General features: G+C 28.9%; 1 protein-coding gene across 1 annotated transcript; it reads right to left on the reverse strand.

The window, feature by feature from the left end:
- Window positions 1-173: 173 nt before the first annotated feature.
- LOC131844956 (circadian clock-controlled protein daywake-like) lies at window positions 174-19762 on the reverse strand. The gene is made up of 5 exons (XM_059193951.1): window positions 19619-19762; window positions 8083-8302; window positions 5912-6042; window positions 4414-4569; window positions 174-825 (listed from the first exon to the last, which is right to left on the reverse strand). The coding sequence occupies exons 1-5, from the start codon at window positions 19698-19700 to the stop codon at window positions 659-661; spliced, it is 756 nt and encodes a 251-aa protein (XP_059049934.1). The 5' UTR covers window positions 19701-19762; the 3' UTR covers window positions 174-658.
- Between the last annotated feature and the right edge of the window lie 1639 nt (window positions 19763-21401).

Consider the following 21401-nt stretch of genomic DNA (forward strand, 5'->3'; position numbering starts at 1 on the left):
TTTTATTCATCACATATTTTTCATTGGTACTTAGTTGTATGTTTTCGATTTCCATTTACCTATATTAAATAATATACGTATGTTATAGAAATTGTACATTGATATTTTGTAATTGTAGTTGAATTTGTTTATTTAATTTCTGACAGACTGCTTTGAATAGAGACGTTTTTATTAAATTTTTACAAAAAAAGTATCAGTAAAGTATTACTATTGTGTATTAAGTATTGTAATGAATGTTAATATTTTCTTTTATTCGTTTCTTTTTAAATATTGATCACAACAGGTATCTAAACTATTTTACAGTATTTCCAAAATGTGATATTTCTAAATATTCTCTTTTTACAACATAGTATCGAAGAAAATAAAATGTCTCTAAATAAATCAGATACATTTTTCAATTCACAAACGTTTTTTCATTAAAGTTCATTCACGGTGTATCCTAAAACTATATAATAGAATTACAAGTAAAGACTACTATAAACAAACTATTATTACATACAATGAACAAAAAGGATGAACTTTGCTTGTATACTATTGTCAATTTATTTCGACCGCAGCTTCATTTTAAACCACTCATTTATTTCATAATTTGGATCAATAATCTGTTGATTTAAATTACGATTGTAAAATTAAGTTTCCAAATAATAAAATAAGATTTTTAATATTTAGGTATAGGTACATAGAGTAACTCATCATAAGGTACAGCATCGAAGAATTTTTTAGCGGTGCCAACGGTGACATTTAGTGCGTAATCCACCACGGGTTTACCGAATTCTTCTGTCACCACCCTCCAGTTTTCATTCAAGAATTGTAGCACGGTGTTACCTAGAATAAAAATTTTATGTTGAATTAACCTTACGATCTTCTGTTGTGGTTTAATCTGCAGTATAAATATAGTGAAATACAAAATTAATATATGTATAAATGATAAAAGGCTCACAACATGTCAATAGTGATCAATAGTGAGAATTTCAATCGATCGATTTCAACGATCAATAGAAGACAAATCATATCGTTTTAAATATAAAAATCTAATACCAATGTCTTCCATCTGGCCAAATATACATTTATATCAAAAGTTCCCATACCCTCACGATAATTTAAGTGACTATCATATCCGGTGTTATCAGATAATTTACGTTTACATTTTGTAGTTAACCTTTTATTTTGTCTCTTCTTAGTTATGACGTTCCTGGCTAACTTAAAGTAGATGATCATGGTCTTTATGCTTAATTTTCAGATATGGTACTACGTAAGGTTTGGTATATTCTATACTCACCTTCCTTACCACCTACTCTTGGACTTAATTTACAAATTTATATCTGGTCCTTCTGAATAGAAGACATTGACTTTCGTATTTAGATAAATAAAAAAAAATATCTCTATATTTTTCATGTTTTGTAGATCTGATACTGTGAGCCTTTTACCAAAAATATATTTTACTTTCAGTATCAACCACTTGTTGATTGTAGAATGACATAATGTCAACAGTTTTATTAAATGCAAAAGTAGTTTTTAGTTTTTGTCATTTCATGGTATTTGCGAATTATTTTACAGAAGTCTCAAATAATTTATATAGTTAAATCATTTGTTATGTTGGGATTTATTTTATCTTTTTATATATAAAAATATAAAAAAAACTATATATCCTCGATTTGGTAAAATAGATCCTGCATGTCAGATTCAAGCTGAATCAAGATTAAAAAGAATGAAGTACGTTAGAAACAGCAACGTATATCTCGACAGTTGACGCAATGTTTGCTGTGATGTAATCTGTTTATATTCAACAACCGGTTCAAATGCGTGTCAGTGTTATGATGTCGCTCGGTAAATGCACTCAGCACCATGGTGATGTTAATGTGTCTGGGTCCTATCTAGGTTTTAAATTACAACCTACCATTACCACAATCTATTTTAATTGTACTACAATCTTAGAAACTATTTTTATTTATATCTTTATAATAAAAAAAAATTGTTGAGCATTTAAAATCACGTAAGTCATATATATATAGTAAATTGAAAAAAGTTTAAAGCTAACTAATTCGTGAAAGTGTCTCTGATTTTAACGAAGCAGCGAAAGAAATTTTGTAGTTTGAAACTGTATAGTATTGTTATTTGTATATTAAATTAAATAAGTTTTTGTTTGGTTAAAAATATACCAAATAAATAGAAAAGATTTTTCTTTATTTCATTATGAAATCTTTACGTAATTTACTCAAATATTTTTTTAACCGCACTTAACAAATTAAAATGGTAACAGCTTCCTTACTCACACAGTTATAGAAAAATGTCTGGATCCTTTTGATCTTATTCGTTTCCTAAGACTGACATATATTTATTTAAAGTTCATGGATTATTATACAAGTAGTAGTATTATTATACTTCTTGAAAATAACAAATCTCATATCCGCCGAAAATGTAGAGTTGTCGTCTTTTTTATTATGGTGCTAATACTTGAATAATTTGAACAAATTTCCAAGTGAGAACAAAGAAGTTAACTTCTATACATACTAACCTATCCAAAATGCGTAGACGATCGAAATGTTAAAAGTCTTACAAATGTATATGTAAAACTCCTGTAGAAATACGAAGAGCAAATTTTCATAAAATAATTTATTTTAATTTTGCTCAATGCAACAATGTAGTATGAAACGTATTATCGAGAATTTATTATAAAACTATTATTATATGTTTTTAACATAAATATAGAACTTTTAAACTTTCGAGTTTAGTGATTAGTACACCTAATTAATAATGTTTGTACCCGACAAAATATCAATTACGTATACTAAAGTCAATGCAATTAATTTTATGTTTCAACTTGTACTCACGGCTAGTGCAACAAATACACATACTAATAGAGTTCAGTAAATATTTTATTTACCATTAAATAAAGTAAAATTATTAAATTTATAGAAATAAACATAGCCTTTGTCTGTCAAAAGAATTGCCTACGAGCTATTTTTGACGTTTCGCCTGGAACAAGTTGTAAGCCATTGTTTCAAAGACTCAACACATTGACTTTGCCTTGTATGTATATCTATGAAATATGCCAATTTGTAAGACTGCATTCTGAACTGTTCAAACGGAGACAAGATATTCCCAGTAAATACAGTACAAGACATTGATGTTCCCATCCATAAAGACATCATTACGCAGCTCAAACTGTCACGCCACGGCGATTAAAATATGTAATAAATTGCCAAGTGAAATTGTAAATTTATATCGAAATAAATTCAAGAAAGAACTACATAGATGGCTAATCAGCAAATCTTACTACAGTGTTCAGGACTACTTACTTAATTAAAGACACGTTATATTAATATAAGACTTAATTTAGTTATAGATATCTCTAGGAAATTGATCTAAAATAATAGATATGCAATTTATATGTATATATTTATACATTTAGTAGTATATGTGTGTATTTAGGATATATACATGACTATTAATTATATGAGAATGTAGAATATTTCACTTCAATTCAAACTACTTAAATTGAATTCACTTCTATTTCAATATTTATTGCACGCTATAATGTTATAAAAGTTGGTAATTTCGTTTTAGATAGTTGAAACTGTTGATTTAGTGTTGGCAATACTAGTAGTCATATTAGGTTTAATCAAGTTTCGACACTATTGCCAGTATGGGGATGAGATTGTACAGCTCATAGTAACGGAAAGCCAGTATAAACTACAAGGACGGCAACGTAACATCTAACGAGTGCCGATTTCTCAAAGTTTGCAAACGACTTGATATTGTTAATAGTAATCATGTTTGACAGCTTAGATAACTTTCCAGATTAAGTACCAGTTGAAAAGTTTACACTCTATATAATACAGGTTGTAGATTATTCAGTTCTAAAATGATATTCTGTTTGGTGCTATTTATATTGCTATAGAATTATAAATACCGAAGTTGTTCTGTCAGGTTATTAGAATAGTTAATCCACGATTGAATGACTGAATAGATGTTTGATGTGACGATAGTATTTATAAAAAGCCAAAATTATAAACTTGGTTTTGTTTAGTGATATTAAGAGTATTATTAAACCATTCTTAAAGACAAATGTCTATAAGAATGAGACTTATATAGCTTTAAAGAGAAATTGACATATTTCTTTCTAGTAATCTTACTGCATCCGTAGACCGTATCGATAGTACATACTTGGGATTGCAATTTTTTCTTTATATACCACATACTTCAAATGTGAAATGAGTAAATATAAAAGAGTCAGAAATATCAATTCTACTTAAATTATAATTATATTTCCGATGAAGAAGAAGAAAAGGGCCAAGTAATGACTATTACTTGGCCCCTTTCTTCTTAAAATAATCTTATCATCTGAATTTTTAAGAAACCATTTCAACCTGAGTGTGTTCTGATATTATAATAATTAAATTTTATACTCACTTAATTCAGGGTTTCCTTTGAACAAATTGGTGATCGTATAGATAATCCTCTCGCCGTAGTCGAAGGTGTATCTGTAGCTCTTAATACCAAAATGATCGCGATTCTCAGTATCTTTAAAGTATTTTGTCTTGATGTTTAGCTTTATAACCGAATTTACTGAAATCAAATATTAGTAATTGTTTAGAATATTAGAAAAGTGCAATGGTAGAGCGACATATGTTTTTATGTAATCGGAATGGCAAGCAATCACAAGTGATGGTAAGTGGTAACCGTGGTCTGTATTAATAAACAGTACTACGAACATCATATAATACCCATGACGCCATTTATACGTCGCCGTTTCTGAGGACTATAAGGTCCTTGTCTCTTCATTCACAATATCTTGACAGTAAGCTAATTTATAGTCGTTTGCGTCGTACTTTGAGACATACGGGTAAGTACGACGTAGAGGAGTTTTTTCAGAATCTACCTGTGTAGTTTTAATAGTTGTTCTATCGAAAAGTGAGTGGGAATGTTGATGTCTGAAAGTAATTTTATTAGAAGTGGACAACAGTAACGTGCAGTTCGGTGCGAAATTTGATTTGAATTTAAAAGCGCGCGCAGTGGCCAAGTTGACTGTTAAAGCGTACTAACCCATTTTCAGAGAGGTTGGTACTGAGTTTTGAGAAATAATACATAATAAAGTAGATATCTCTATCTATCTTATCTACATAGTCTGGTTGATGTAAAATAAATAGTTACAAGTTTGGTTTACATATAACCAAAATATGTATCTATGTTGTATTGTAATACAAATTATAAAGAGTTTTCATATTAGTATGTACTTTCTTGTATTAGACAGATTTCTAATCTTATACTTTGAAGAAATCAATTGATTATTTCCCAAATTTATGTTCATTCTTACGCAATTATTATTATAACTACATAATATATTTATATATGTTAATTTAATAGATATTCATTGAATGCCCGTAGATCGCTTATGACTTATGCTACACTTGAAATTATGAAGACTTCATGATATCCGATGTGTGTAATGATACGATTGAATGATTATGACCTATCCTTGGCTGCAGTGTGTCATTGTACTGTCATAGTGAGTGGTCATCATACAGTAATTAATAGGGCTTATTAACATCTTATGCATGTCCCAATACCTAATGTTTCTGATAATGCTAGTAACCTAGGAGATGAAACTTCAGTGGTAGGTACTTGAGATTATCGCGAGCGTACACGAGCATTTTATTTTGCAATATATAATATTTTAGGTATTGAGCTATTTTTTTTTATTATTTTCTAATTCGATAAAAAGTGTCAAAAACCACTACAGATTTCGTAAATTGTAATGACATTATTGTACACATAAAAAAAATATAGCTAAAGAAACAGAAAAATAGAAAAGAATATGCTGTTAGTCTGCTTGCGCTTGACATAGATATTAGATATTGATATAACAAAACAGAAGAACTTTTTATAAAAAGATAGATATAATATTTACCAATTTTAATTTTGCAGTCTCCTTCACCGTTGATGGGGAAGAGCAGCAATCTACCAACAGCCGTGTATTTCCCTTTGATCGTAATGTTACAGCGCACCTCTAATATAAATATGTTTTTCTCCAAGTAGGCTCTGGAATTGAACAGGAAAATATTGAAAAATCATATTTACTTGAAATACAGAAGAAATATGCTATAGATACATGTGTAATATATTATTCTAAAAATATTGACTAGTTATAGTAAATATACAGTGGGCCATATATTTAAAACTACATAATATATTGTAACTACTGGTGGTGAACATTTCGCTGAGCATATTTCGATTTTGGAGTAGGATGTATTATGGTAAGATATCGGTGTTTTCTTTTTCGGAAAGTCACTCAAAATATAAATTGATACAAAACGTTATTTCAGTGTCGACCAGATTTAAACCTATGACCTCTTGGGTATATTTCCGAATAGCAATATACTAGGCTACTAACTTAGAAAAGTTTAAGTTCAATAATAGATCAAACTTTAGTTATACATTTAAAATATGCTCTAAACTTAAAATACAATATATATACAAAAAAATAAATATATATAAAAAAAAATCGTTGCATGTCAATGTCATTCAATACGAGTATTATTAACATATAATTGTCTATTCAATATGAGAATAAAACTTCATTAAAATCACTGAATAAATAATTTCAGATTATTTTAAAACAGGGTGAGGGGGAGGGAGTCGTATTAGTAATAATATTAAGATGGGTAGTCAAGTATAACGGTTTGGAAACCGTTATTGATTTTTCCTGGCAAAATTGGCCTTTTTGATTCGTACAATACAAAATACATAACTGTGTCAAATATGTACAATAAAAATATAGGTAAACAGTTATTATAGTATATTCGAATCTTTCACATAATTGTTAGAGTTGCGCAGTTTTGTATATCCAATTGTTTTACCCTTGAAGGTATACTTATATATAAATTATATACGCTGTTGTGTCAGTTACTCATACAAAGGCTTTCGACAACTGTCTGCTTGGGAAATAATTGTGAGAAACGCATTATTACTTTATAGCAAGGTTCTTGTGATAATCAAAGTTTTGATGATGTCCTCGTGAATATCCTACGGCGAAAATTGTGAATGGTAATAACAGTATACAAGGAATTATAGGAGGCTCAATTGCAACATGAATGATGTGGTTTTAGTAACAATCACAGTACATATTATATTTTTATGGCATGTTGAGTCATTTATATCGTGCATTGCTGGCAAATATTTCTATGCACCACTTATGGTTGACTGGGACATAACGCTCCAAGCTGTTACATCCGCCTATAATGCTTAAATATGTAAAGTTTACCATCCGTATTATATGCATTAAAGTTAAATGAATGGATATTCTAAGTTACTTTTTGTATAACGACAATTTCTTTAACAACTTCAATAGAAATAATTTTGGAAAATACGATGAAGTAACGAATATTCGAATTTTCTTGCATTTAACTAACATTGACATTCCTGATAATGTTATAAATCAACATGTTTACTGTACTCCACTATATGATAATATTTTTTACATTAATTAAACTAAACTCAATATAAGTGACGTATACAAATTTTAAAACATTGTCAGTGTTTCAAAAATATTTCCTTATTTCATGATTACAATTCTTAAATTAGAAAATAAACATAGTTATGGATCTTTATAGATCATTGATCATTGGTTATTAAATTTTTTTTTTAGGTAATATTGAAAATCCGCTTTAATATGATGGAAAGTAAGTCTTTCTATCATATTAAAGAGGTTTTTCAATAATATAATATTCATTATATTATTTTTATTATCAAAATGCATCGAGGACAGTTTATTATAATTAATTGGATTTAAAAAAGCTGTATTTTGTTCGAATCAAAAATAACTTTAAACACTTAATCTGAATAAATATTATACAAGTGTGTAAAATAATTTTCTAGTAATCTGTATGAAGTTCCTAAAAATGTCTCGGTACCACAACCCAGAGATTTTTCTAACATTGTTTTTTTAACAATATCATTGAAATCGGTTCATACCATTTTTGGATATAATTGCCTAAATTATTATACAGTTAAATATTTAAAAATAATAACATATTTTCTGCGCATAGGAGATCAAATTGTGTTATTGAAAAAAAAACTTACTCCACATTAAGCACTTCACATTTTTTCAGTCCAGTGACCTTGCCATCGTAGAACGTGACCTTGATACCAGGCAGCTGTATCGGCAACTCATTTATAACGAAGGGGTCCAAAGACGGTACCCCAAGTTCTGGTAGGCCTTTGGCGAATCCGGGAATGGCGTCTACTGTGGCTTTTATAAGACACGCAGGCTCCGTGTTATTGCAAGGTTGTATGAAGTCAGCTGTAACAGAAAATTATTTCTGTTTATACCATAAGAGCGTAAATGAATTTGTTAACAGTGGATGATTATCGAAGTCCATGAATACCTATACTACCAGAGAAGGTACGTGGAATAAAACGGCATACATACAACAATTAAATTAAGAACAATATCGAAACAGTAGATCATTGCCTACTGTTCTAATATTGTAATAGATCACTGTCTTGTCTGTAGAAAAATAAAGCCGCTATTTCACAGAGTATACTCACTAAATCGATTTTACTCTATCAATACTACTCCGATTTTAATAGTGTACAGGTAGTCTAATGAAGGGCTTATAATAAATTAAATCTATAAAACAGATCCATATTAATATCAAAATTTTTAATCCCCGACGCGAAGACTGCGGAGGTATAAGTTTTTCGTGTATGTTTGTGGATTCATAGCTACTGAACAAATGTAATCGAGTTGGTCTTAGCAACTATTATTTTATTTTTTATTCGGGGTATACCTTATTTTTTTTAAATGTGCAATAATGGTTTATTGTGCGTATACGTACGAACGACTAGGAATACAATGTGACATCTTTATATATAAGATTTCACAATTCTCGTGTCACAATAGCAGTTAATCATACTACTCTGAAATTTTATATGCATATTCAGTAGGTTTGAGAATCGGCTACTATCTATTTTTCATACCCCTAAGTCATAAGGGTTGTCCACCTCTAACATTATTTATTTATTTTTTGGGCACATTTTTTTATTTATATTTTTTATTGTGTTTTTTTATAGCGTTATTAATTTATATAGGAAAATAACGTTTGCCGGGACAGCTAGTAATTATGTATTATTACTTTATTATCATTGACCCCATTGACCTCATGAGGTAAAGAAATATTTATTTCTGTAATCTCCTGTAGGTATCAGAATAATTATAAAATCGTAAAAGTTTATTATGCTTATAAGGCAGTCTTAGTTAATTATGTTCATCGACTTTTTTATATTATAAATGCACGATCTATGCATGTAGGTATATGTAGGTAGGTTTATTTAGAAATTAGAAAGATATATAATGTATAGTGCAAATAATAATAACATAACCTAGTATAATATACCTACATATACATAAGTTGCCGATCCTGTTGATATAATATTAATTTAAAATTGTTGTTAAATTTATTAAGGTTTTATTATCAAAGGCTATGTGTGTATGAAACACACACACAGACCTACTACCACTATGTAATGTTCTTTTTAGTTACATATATAAAAAGTTTGATCTCCCTATATAAAAATTTATATTCCTAATAATGTTTGTTTAATGATTGCTTTATATATATTTCGTATGTATTTACATAGATAAGTAAAATAATATATGAGTATAATATAGTCATGGCCATTATTAACTATAGATGTCATGGTATACTCAACACTTATCACACCCAGATTTCGCTTCCAATATTTGAATATATACTTCTATGTATCTATTTATCTATTTACAAAGATAAAATAGAAGAATGTATGTATTAAGTATTAAGATATAAATAAAGATCGAACTTAGAACCTAGGTTTCTGCCATTAATTTTTCGTAATTATTTATTATTATCCTCAATGACGTCAAGAACTTCAGCCATATTGCCTAATTAACCTTAGATGATAATTATGTGTAAATATTTAAGAAAGCATTGTATTATGTAGATTTAATATGTTTAATAACCGAATTAGTTCCTGGTTTGCTAAGGAATATTATTAGTAGGGTAATGCTTGCAAAGCAAGCTACTAAGGGGAAAAATGGGTGTGATGGAGGGATGGTCGAACGACATGTTAGACAGGGATTACCAGTTTTCATCAAATAAACCGTCAGCTTCATTATAATTCCAATAATTAAAGTAGTCCTTATTTGTTATTTCTAGATACTGACGTAGAGCGGTAATTGAGTCCAATATAAAACGTAAACAAGATTATAATTCATCGTTTGTTTTGTAACTTCTTGGTACAATTTCATCTTAGGCTGTTGATACACAAATGGTTGATTTTCAAACTGCCCGTATGCCAAGCTGTTAAAACTGAAGTCCTTCAGAACGTTACTCTGTTATATTTCTTTACAAATTATTTTCTGCCTTTTTATAGTAATCGTTTTATTTTATTGTATTTATAGTAAAATACGTATTTGTCTCAGTGTTTCCTATTATTCAGTATCTTGATCTACCTAATTTTATGTACGTATATAGATCGACTGTATATCATCAGTCTTATAGGTTATATTATTATTATAAAAATATATCTACAGAGTAACACTGTGTGTGTTTTATTAAGATTTAAAAATGCGATCGAAATCAATTGATACATTCGGCAGGCGCTATATATAATTAGTTTGCCTTTGAACTTATTTTCTTTTGGTTGATAGCTGTAGAGAGTCTTATATGTAACACATATGTACATATTACTTGCATATTTTAAAGGAATTATAATTTTTATTCTTGCGATCAACTGAATATTTGTTTCAGCGAATCATTTAAGAAATAACTTTCGATGTAAGTACAGTAAGTACATTCAATTTAGAGACACGCTACGAATATGCAGATATGTATTTGAGTATGATTGAGAAAATCATACTCTTTTTCCTTGAGTCACGCTATTTTATTCATTTTACATACATACCAATATATGTACATACCGTACCTGTAGGACGAAATATATATCATAGCAAAGTTATCACTAGGTATTAATATTTTTTTATACCAAATGGTAGTAAACAAGCATAAACGTGGCCCATCAAGTAACAGACACCATCAGATGATTACAACAGTATTTTTTGTAGACTCTGCTATCAGGCCTAAGAAATTTATCTGAGTTAGACTGTAAAAAGTCGTCTGCATGGATGTCTTACTTGTTTTACCTGTCTTACCTATTTCGGCTTTCTTTATGTAGCTATATTTCGCTTATAGGGTGGAATTAGGCAGTGAAATCACGGAATAATGTAGATAACATCTTGGTCCTCTAGAATGACAACGAATGTGTGGTTACCGCTAACCATTATGTGATCTGTCAGCTTGTTTGCCATTCTAATTATTTAAAAAAATATCCATTCGCATAATTTTTAGGGGCGTAACCTTGCTATGGAGACGTTTTGAAACGTTCACAAATCCTCAGTACAGAGAGGTTGTTCCATGAATTTTGCGAACATATTATGAATTCTGCTTCTGGGAGCAGCTAGGCTGTACTATATTTGCAAAACCCGATACTACAACTAATATATAATACGAATGTTTAGTGTAACCGCAGAAATAAAGTAAAAAATCTGTATATTTTTTTAAAACCCCATGCTAGTCCTATACATTGTCTCTAGGAAAACCCCGAGAAGAGGCTCTATTCTATTCTGTTCGTATTTTTAGTTGTTTTTATTATGTATTTTTTTTAACATGAGCATATCATATAGAAGTAAACTTGATGAGGAAAGTCTGATGAATTAAGCAGCCAAAAGGCACAGATTAGTACCAGAAAACTTATCTTTAAGGGTATACTTATATCCCTATTGAGGACAGACGGTAGAACAACATAGCTGTAACTAAATACCATTTAACAGTCATAAGCAATAAAAATCAATTTTAAAAAGTGTTTAAATTTCTGCCAATATGTCACATTAAGTGAATATTATACACTTTTTCAATATAGAACATAACGCTTCTTATTACTTGTCTAGGAAGTTGATACCAAAAATTGAGTAACACTTGCAGTAGTATGTACGTACATAAAACTTACAAAATTTTAAATAGTTGCTGAATATTTTTCCTCTCATTAATAATATTGTTTATGTCATAGCTACGTAGGTATAATGTTTGTCTATAAATTGGTTGTTGAAACTTATACTTAAATGTTTGTATTTACAACTGCTTAGTTTAATTTTAGAATACGGAAATTATACACGGAAGTCATTGAAAATAATAAAAAAATAAATAAACAAAAATAACGACTATTTTATATATTACATATCAATGTATATATCTAATACACATAATTAGAATTTTAATATTAAAATTAGTAGATATCGAACCTACATATGTATAGTTTCTATGTACTTCGTTCAAATATCATAAACGTAGGTGAAATATATTATTTCTAAAATCCTTAAAGTTAATGTTGATAGAAGTTATAATTTACATAATATATCTGCTGCAAATAGAACTGCAGATAGGTAAAATTACAATTAACCTCATTACCATCTTTTTTAGCCAAATTAATTGTTGTCGCTTACACTCGTACACAGACATTACTTATTTTAGACCACCTTTGTGGCATCCCGGACGCAAATAGATAGATTGACTATTATTCTAATAAAATTTAAATTACAAGCAGTTGGTTTCTTTGCGACTGTTTACTGTACTAAATTTAGATATTGGTATATTTTGTATAATACTGTTTGACCTATTTGGGCCACCTAGCTTGCTTGCAAATAGCTTGCTTTGTTACCTGTATAGACGTTACATATAGACAATTGTAACAATTATTAGAAATTACAGAGTACGGAAATAAGACATTTTAGTACTCCACAATGGCAACGCAAGAGGAAATACTTGCGACATCTTTCGACATTATTTATATGTGTAGGTAGAGGTTGCTATATTCTATCAAGTTAGCATGGATGTTATTTTAAGTACATAAGAAATGCTATAAAAAATGAGAATACACAAATAAGTACAAATAGATACTCCATTCAGGTGCACTGTCTATTCGCTACAAGTGACGTCCATACAATAGCGGCGTTCTACCGTTGCGGCAGGAGTCGGTATTGGTCGGTATGCAATTTGAATTGAACCTTTACGCTTGATAGCGAAAAACAACATTGCACGCACTGGTGCTTTAGAAATAGACAAGGCGATGGTTCTTACCCACGCGAATCAAATTCTAAGTGCAATTACAAAACTAACATAAAAATCTTAACTTCCTGAATTGCCAAAGGATTACTTAGATACCATTGAATTGATAAGGCGTGAGTACAATCTAAATCGGAGAATCGGGTCATATGAATTTTTGTATAGAAGTTTACTTATGTCCGTTCATATAAATGCGTTTGTTATATGTAAATCTATACTGAATTCTGTGATGATTTTTCAACTGATAGTGTTTGCATTAGTATTGTTGAGTATCCTACTTATAAATCAATCATATTAATCAAAAACACATAATGAACGTTCTGGTAGAAGGTTTTAATATCCATTAATTAAATTGAATAGTATTGTAGTATAAGTTAAGTCTCATTTCCAGTTCCATTATTTTTTTTAAATAAATAGTCTTTTAAAACGTTGTTTTTATGAGGCAATGCATTACATTATTTAAACTTTCCGTAATATATTGATAATATTAAGGTTAAGAGATATTACATAATATGTTGTACTTACATCTACTAATAAAAGATTATGATTGAGCTACGTATTTAGCTTTTGAAATATCCGACTTTTTTTTTTTATTAAAATTTCATTTTTCAATAATAATATGACGAGAATTTTATTTATTGTTTAACATTAAAATTTTCTACACAAGTAATTAATAGAATACTTTGAACATTTTTTCATTGTTTATGTAAATCGCTGGCACTGTGAGTTTTCGTCAATGAACGTATTCTAATTGAAAATTGATGTGAAGAAAGTGTTGTTTTAGTTACGTATTTTGTTTAATGTTGTAGTATAATTTATTGATAAAATTGGAACAAAATCATCGCAAAATAATGGTGCAAACATATTCATGCTCTCAATTATATATATTTATATAAGGTTTAAGAAACAATGTAAAACTAGAGGTAATTCTGAGAGGTCTTTTTATTTAATTTACAATATAATATGTCGTAGAATTTGTTTATCACTGAATAAAATATATAAAAAAAATTCTTTGTTAGTAGTTGAGTTTTTTATGGCATCGCATACAAGTATTTTTATTTATATGTGTTTACTAACATGTAATTTATCTGTGTACTAAACCTAAATTCAATTTTGCTAAACCAATTAATAGTCATTTAGTAATAGAAATTTAACCTTCATAATAAATTTAAAATATTTACTAATTAACTAATTCAAAGAACATATACTATAAAGACATTTTAAATCGATGGTATATTTAAATTATTAGATACATTTTAACATTTCTTTTATATTGAATCATTGAAAATGAACCAACAATTTTATAAAATACCAAACTCTCATTTTTACTATTTTTCTTTCAATAAGTTCTCTGGAGAAAGCTAGATATTGAAAATTTCATGAACTTACCGTAAAAGCAATGATGTGAAAATAAGGTAACGCCAATGTTGTCTGTTAATAAATAAAAAAGATATATTTTCTTGCTCGTATACCTACTATATACGAGACTTTATTTACATTACTCTTTTAGCAGAAAATTATATGAATACATTTCAAAATATAGGTATGTAATCTTTTTAGAGAATTTTTATAATAATAACACCCCTGTACAATTTACACAATGCCATCTAGTCCCAACGCAAGCAGAGGATATGTTATACGTCCTATATAAATGATATTAATACTTATTTTTGTTTTGTAAATAGGTACATGATACTCATAGAAAGCACCCAGACCGATAAAAACAATGATAATCATAAATACAAATATTTTTACTGAGCAAGAATCGAACCCGAGACCATCAGAACTTAAGTAGTGTGCTAAACCGCCAGATTACAAGAGTTGTCTATTTTAAGAAACGAAATATTGTCTCATCATTAAAATTAAAATTGGTATTTGAATTATAATGATGGATTAGCTATATTCACATTTAAATAGCCGTTATTTAGGATTTAAAAGTGATGCTTTTTATGATAATAATTCAGCTGCAGTTATGCATTCAATTATTATATAGATGTAAGGTTGTACTTAACAAATAATCTCACAAATTAGTATAGAAGTGACGCATGAAACAAAGTGTTCGTTTACAATATCAAATAACGTTTTAAATCAAATAACAGCTCAATTAATCATTATATTTGGAATACATTTCGAATATAGACTACTTTTTATCCTTAGTCCAATTGATATTGCCCGATGACAAAGATTGTGTCATGAATAAAAATATTCTTTATAATTTTCTTTACATATATAAAATCGAAAAATCATGAAGAGAGGAAAACTTATTGTCTGTTAGTATAAGGTTTAATATTAAGGTTTCAAAAACCTAAAAGGGGCAGGAGGAATTAGGATGATTTTTTACAGAACATAATGTAGGCTACCTATAGGCTAAATAGATAACAAAGGTTAACTTCATTTTTAATAAATTGAGATACGCTATCTATTTATATTGCTATTTTATGAATAAAAATGTTGTTCTTTTTGTAATTTTATTATCTTTAATAGCTGACAAGGAGGAAGTCGTGGGCTTATGTAGACTTAAATATTTTGCTAAAAATTAAAATTCAGGAATGATTTCATTGAATATTATTACCGTAGCAAACCACATCACAGCAATTATATGTATAAGAATATTTATCCTATTTAATTATTAATGCATAAACTAATTATTTATAAGATAAAATTTAAATCTGTAGTTTAGAAATACAACTACAAATATTTAAATAAGACTTGGTTGTTTAAATGGCATTATGTGCATTACTATATTAGGTTACTGCGGCATTGTCAAACACCTTATTCTCGGAAATATAGTCGTTTGTGTAATCAAACAAACCAAGTTCATATAAATTTTGAGGGTTAAAGTCGTTTTTAAGAAAACAAGTTAACCTTCAATTGTAGAGGAAAATAACTTTACAGAAAGTAACAGCCTAGTGATTCATGGCTTCAAAGCCTTCAATATCAAAATAAAGAATTCAGATTTATCCAGAATAGACCATTATCGCTCTAGAATATAAATTCTTCGGGATTCCTACAACTCAGTTGTTTCCTCTAGTAGAATATACTTCTGTATATTGTACCAAGTACATAGTGACAAAAGTTTGTGTTTATACCTCATGAGTTACTGAACTGTTAGACCGCCAAGTAGTACAGTACTTTAGTGTAAAGATATGCATTCAACGCTTTTTAGCTTTTTAGATTGTTTTCGAATTTATATAATGCTGTTTTGTAGTTTCACGACCGAAAATAGGGATGAATACCTACAAAGGGCATTCGAAACCCGCGAAGGACAAATCCAGCGGTTGAAAACCAACTCTGTTTCCCGGATACGAATTTTGTGTAAATCCTCCGCTAGAGATTCTTTTTTTTAGACCACAATGGTGGCAAACAAGCATGTTATGGTAAACTGTTGCTAAAACCTATTGATTGGACAGGGCGAACCTTCCTCAGACCGTCGTAATTTCAATCCCCTTTGGATCGGATCAGAGGATCAATTAAAGCATTTGACTAAAAGTTCCATGTGAATAATATGTTCATAAGCTCTAATAGAAGAGAGAATATCCATGACTCAAAAGCTTTACATTGTTAAAAACTAAGAAAATAAATCATCGGAGAAAAACGTCATATTAGGAAATAAGTTAATTCTAATGATATCTTGTATATGTTTTTAGTATGCTCAGTACTGACGCGACTATTAAATAGAGTACTTTTACAGCGAACCTTTGATTAGATATACGGTACATTACTTTAACCTTTAGCTTTTACCTTTTAATGATTTGTATAAAATCATAGCATAGAATATTTCATATTTCATTGTAATAGCGATGTCTATTTATCCCTCATAAGTACACTGTAAACCCGGAAGAGTAAACTAAATAACCTCCGTAACTAGTAATTTTACAGTAAATTCAAACATAATAGGAATTGTTAGAAAACAACAGAAATAAAAGCCAAAGTCAATTATAACAATAATAATAAATTTGTTTAATGTTGAAGTGTGAATATCTTCACAAAACGGAGCTATTGTTACAGGCGACGTTATGTTTTCATGACATTAACAAAAATCATAGTAATTTATAACATTTATAATATTCTTAATGTATACGTACTGATTAATATATCAATAATACTGAAGTAAGTATTCAAAATGTAATATTAAAATATATTTTCAATTATTTTTTCACCCATTTACTGTCACTATATCAGTAAAATTCAGTATTATCAGAAATATATATTCTGCATAAATTTTATTTAAGTTATTTGGGTAGATATATAAAAGCAGTTTTTAATATGAGATCTGAGATGTCCGACTTCGACTGCTTTTTGCATTTTGAAGGATTTTGGGGTTTATTTCTGTACAAATTTGTCATATTTTTTGTTTCTGTCCCAAAGGACCGACAAAAACAATGTGGCTAAGAGTTTACCCCAGAAGGGTTAGACCTCTAATCCAACATACATTCTATATTTCGCAATTCTAACCTAATTAGTTCTCAATATCTATATTTGTTTATTTTCAGTTTATCATTCAATTTAGGCATTACATTCTTTTACATATCTGCTTTTGTGCCGTATTGATATCCGTAATTTTTATTTAGTGGAAACATCAGATTTCGGGAAATCTTCCCCTGTTTGTGTGATTGCTTACATTATGTATATATAACCGTACATATATTATATAATGTACAATGTATATCCCGATCTATGCCATATGTTAGAGATCCTAGGAGTTCCTAGGAAGTTTCCTGATATCCGCATAAGAATTAAAGTGACTGATATAGTTTAAAGGCTTAAATGCTTACATGCTGGAGTAAATAGATAACTATTGGGAAAAAAGTTTGTCTACAGGAGACCTTGTAAAGACTTTTGTTCAGAAATGTTGTGTAAAATGTATTTTCACAAAATAAAGTGTCATTTTAGAAAATGGCGCAGGTAGTCGGTGGGAAACTATACTTAGTGGGATATACGTCGTAGAAAATTCTTAGAAATATTGAATAGATATATTATAATTGTGTTGTTAGAAATGTATAAAGAACGCACTCTCTTAAATCAAATGCCTGAGATGAACTGGTTAGAATAGATCTTAAGAATTCCTATCTTGTCAAATTCAACAGTTAATTATTACAATTAATTAAATCAATCCTTTAGTGATTTAATTAATTGTGGCGAAAATGATATGTTTCCATATTTCTCGACTTCTAGTTTGTCGGACTGACTTTGACCTCAGTTATTTGGGCCACTTACATCTACTCATATATTATGAGTGTCGAAACGGTTTGTATAGCAGTTTTGTAAAGATGTTTCGCAAATAAAATAAATACGGTAGTTGTGGCTATATAATTTATGATTGCAATTATTAATGTTCAGTATTACCTATATTGCAACGTAAATAGCTAACAAGTAAACGACTCACCGGATGGAAAGTGCTAACAGTCGACTGTAGATGTGAAAATACTACGGAAGTTACAGAATAAGCTATATCTCTCGTCATATTTCTTATGTGTTGTTATTACTGACAACTTTTATATGTTTTATGACAGAATCAGTGCATAATACATAAATATTGCTAAAATCTTTATAAATAGAGCTTAGTCTTAACATTCATATACACTTATAATAAGTAGAAATAAAGCTCTCTCAATCCAGTATACATAGTGTTATACTAAATTCATTCAAACATTTCCAGCGATATTGCGGATCGTACTTTGTTAGTAATCCTGGATTTGAATTTATCGAATGTATGTAATAATTATAATATTAAAAATATTATTTAAAATATAATATTTTTAATATGTTTATTGCATATTATAATATACGTAATGTGGACATTATGCTATGTTATTATGTTGGAAATTTAATAATAATTATGTTGCATTATTATATTCCTTTGGATAAAAACTAGACTAAACTATTATATATTCTGGGAATTTTTACAGGTTATAGTAATCAATTACTTTCTTATAAAATAAAGTTTATTAACTGTACACTAACTAATCTATACTAAAGATACATACGTTTATTTAAATACATTTATGTGTAAAACAGTACAACAGTGTTGCGGCAAAAAGTATGTATGTATGACAGATAATGTTTAAAAAATACAGTTTAATTGAGTTTTGCATTATTATTCTATTATTTTATGAGTAAGTGAATATAATTATGAAGAACACATGCTGTTATTTTATAAACATATGTATATTTAACTGAGTCACTTCAATCGCCGCAGCCTATAACCGGTACTATTTCAAAATCATTGTAAAACGCTTATATTGGTATTTTACTTCTCCACATTGCAATCGGTGTCGTAAAACATTTCGATGTTGTTTCACAAGTATAATATTTAACATAATTAAAATAAAAATAGATCTATAATATATCTTTCGAAAACAAAAACAAAATAATTTTATGTTTAATATTTTACATTATTTGCTTCATAATATATATTTAGAATATTTATTAGAAAATTAAAAGTAGAACATAAAACTTACGTGCTAATTTCGCGCTGCAATCACTGACGAAAGATGTCGCTATCGCTAGTAGGATGACAACAAAAACATATCGTTCACACATATTGATATCGTACGCACCGGCAATCGGTTGAGCTAACAAAACGCAACCAACGGCGTCCGTATCGAAACCTACAGACACACTGACGAGTGACCCTCGAACCACGCGGGGCTACTTCTTATGTAAATTGAAACGAGTTCTTTCTCATTTTCGGTTGCATAAATTCGGCTAGCTCTTTGCCAATGTGAAGCCTGATTTTCACGCAACGCTGAACGCTAATCCGTTCTATATAAAGGTCCGCATTGGAGTTCAATCGTATCGGCACATGCATTCCGCGTACATATTCTGAAGAAGTTTCATTAGGAGGTGTGACCATAGTCATAGTGTACGAAACAATTACATCCATATTTATAGCTTATTATACTGTTATTGGGTTTCATAGAGAAAATTTTGAAATATATATATTTAGACTTGAAAATATTTCCGATTAGTCTGCTATATATTCATGTAGATCCAAAAAGTGTCTAGATACTTTACGACTTGGAGGCAGATTAGACGGATCAGTTGGTTTCTATAAAATCGGCATGTAAAGACGTTTTGTTAATAGGCCCGACTAGGTACTGCTGAGTTGACCCTACTCAACTCTAGAGTATATGTGTGGACACAACATGGGTATACTACAATGGATGTGATGGAATTTATATAACTATATATACATATAAACATTCCAGGAAAATATATAAGAATGATCGTGAAAACCGTATCAAAATAACTCAAAATATTTTGGATGGCTTTAAATACTACATATAGATGCTAAATTTGTTCAGTATATACTCTACATTAAGAGTTAAATGAACTGGAAAAAAAAATTAAAGATTAAAAATAATTAATTTTAATAGAGCACTAATTACTACATTACATTATTATGTATTAATATAAATATGTACCTTCAATAAAATTTTAATTAGGTACTCCCCCAAATTCATTCTACTATTGTAAAATAACTAATTATTCTATCTAAATACTTAGAAAATTATTACAACAAAGAGTTAAGTACTACTACTAAAACAAAGAGTTACACTGCATGACTTCTATGAACATCAAAGAATTATTTAAGATTCGTTTGTGTTAGATACTATCGAAATAGAAATTATGGTACAACAGGAACATTTTAAGGAGAATTTATTGATGAATTTTATTAACGAGTAGAATTGAGGACGACCTCAAATGTTATGTCTGGAGAATGCAATTAAGGAGAGGCTTTGACTACAAGTAACCTTGACACGATTGCGGAGAGTATTATAAAATGTTCGGAGTTCAATGTAGTCGACTATCAAGAAACTAAACAAATAAATTAAATTTACATAACTTTCTGTCCATTAAATTGCAGTCTGTATTAATTAATTATTAAATAATTAGCTGTACCCTGTGTATTAACTTAGATACGAAATTGGAAGAATACAATCCAAAATAATATATCTATTATTGTACTAAATTTGATGCAAATCTTAAATGAAATGTTGTTAAATAACAAACAATCATGTCATCTTCTTATGTTTCTAAATGTGTTTATGAATTAGTTTATAAATAATATTAAATAGTAAATAATAATAATATATATAATAGTAAATAATAATAATATTAAATAGTAAATAATTATAAATAGTGACTTAGTTTCTTTGGAACTTTTCACGTTGTTATTCCTGTAATTCTACTGCTGCCTCCCCGATAAACGTAGTGTTTTTAAGATTTTTGTGATATAAT

Source organism: Achroia grisella, unplaced genomic scaffold (assembly GCF_030625045.1).
Source record: "Achroia grisella isolate CSIRO2021 unplaced genomic scaffold, CSIRO_AGI_Agris_v1 utg445, whole genome shotgun sequence".
NCBI lineage: Eukaryota > Metazoa > Arthropoda > Insecta > Lepidoptera > Pyralidae > Achroia > Achroia grisella.

Coding starts and splice junctions, on each gene's coding strand:
- LOC131844956 (XM_059193951.1), bottom strand. CDS start 19,700: ATGTGTGAACGATATGTTTTTGTTGTCATCCTACTAGCGATAGCGACA. Junction 6,043..8,082: donor TGTGAAGTGCTTAATGTGGA/GTAAGTTTTTTT, acceptor GTTCAATTCCAG/AGCCTACTTGGAGAAAAACA. Junction 826..4,413: donor CAAAGGAAACCCTGAATTAA/GTGAGTATAAAA, acceptor TTTTTATTCTAG/GTAACACCGTGCTACAATTC.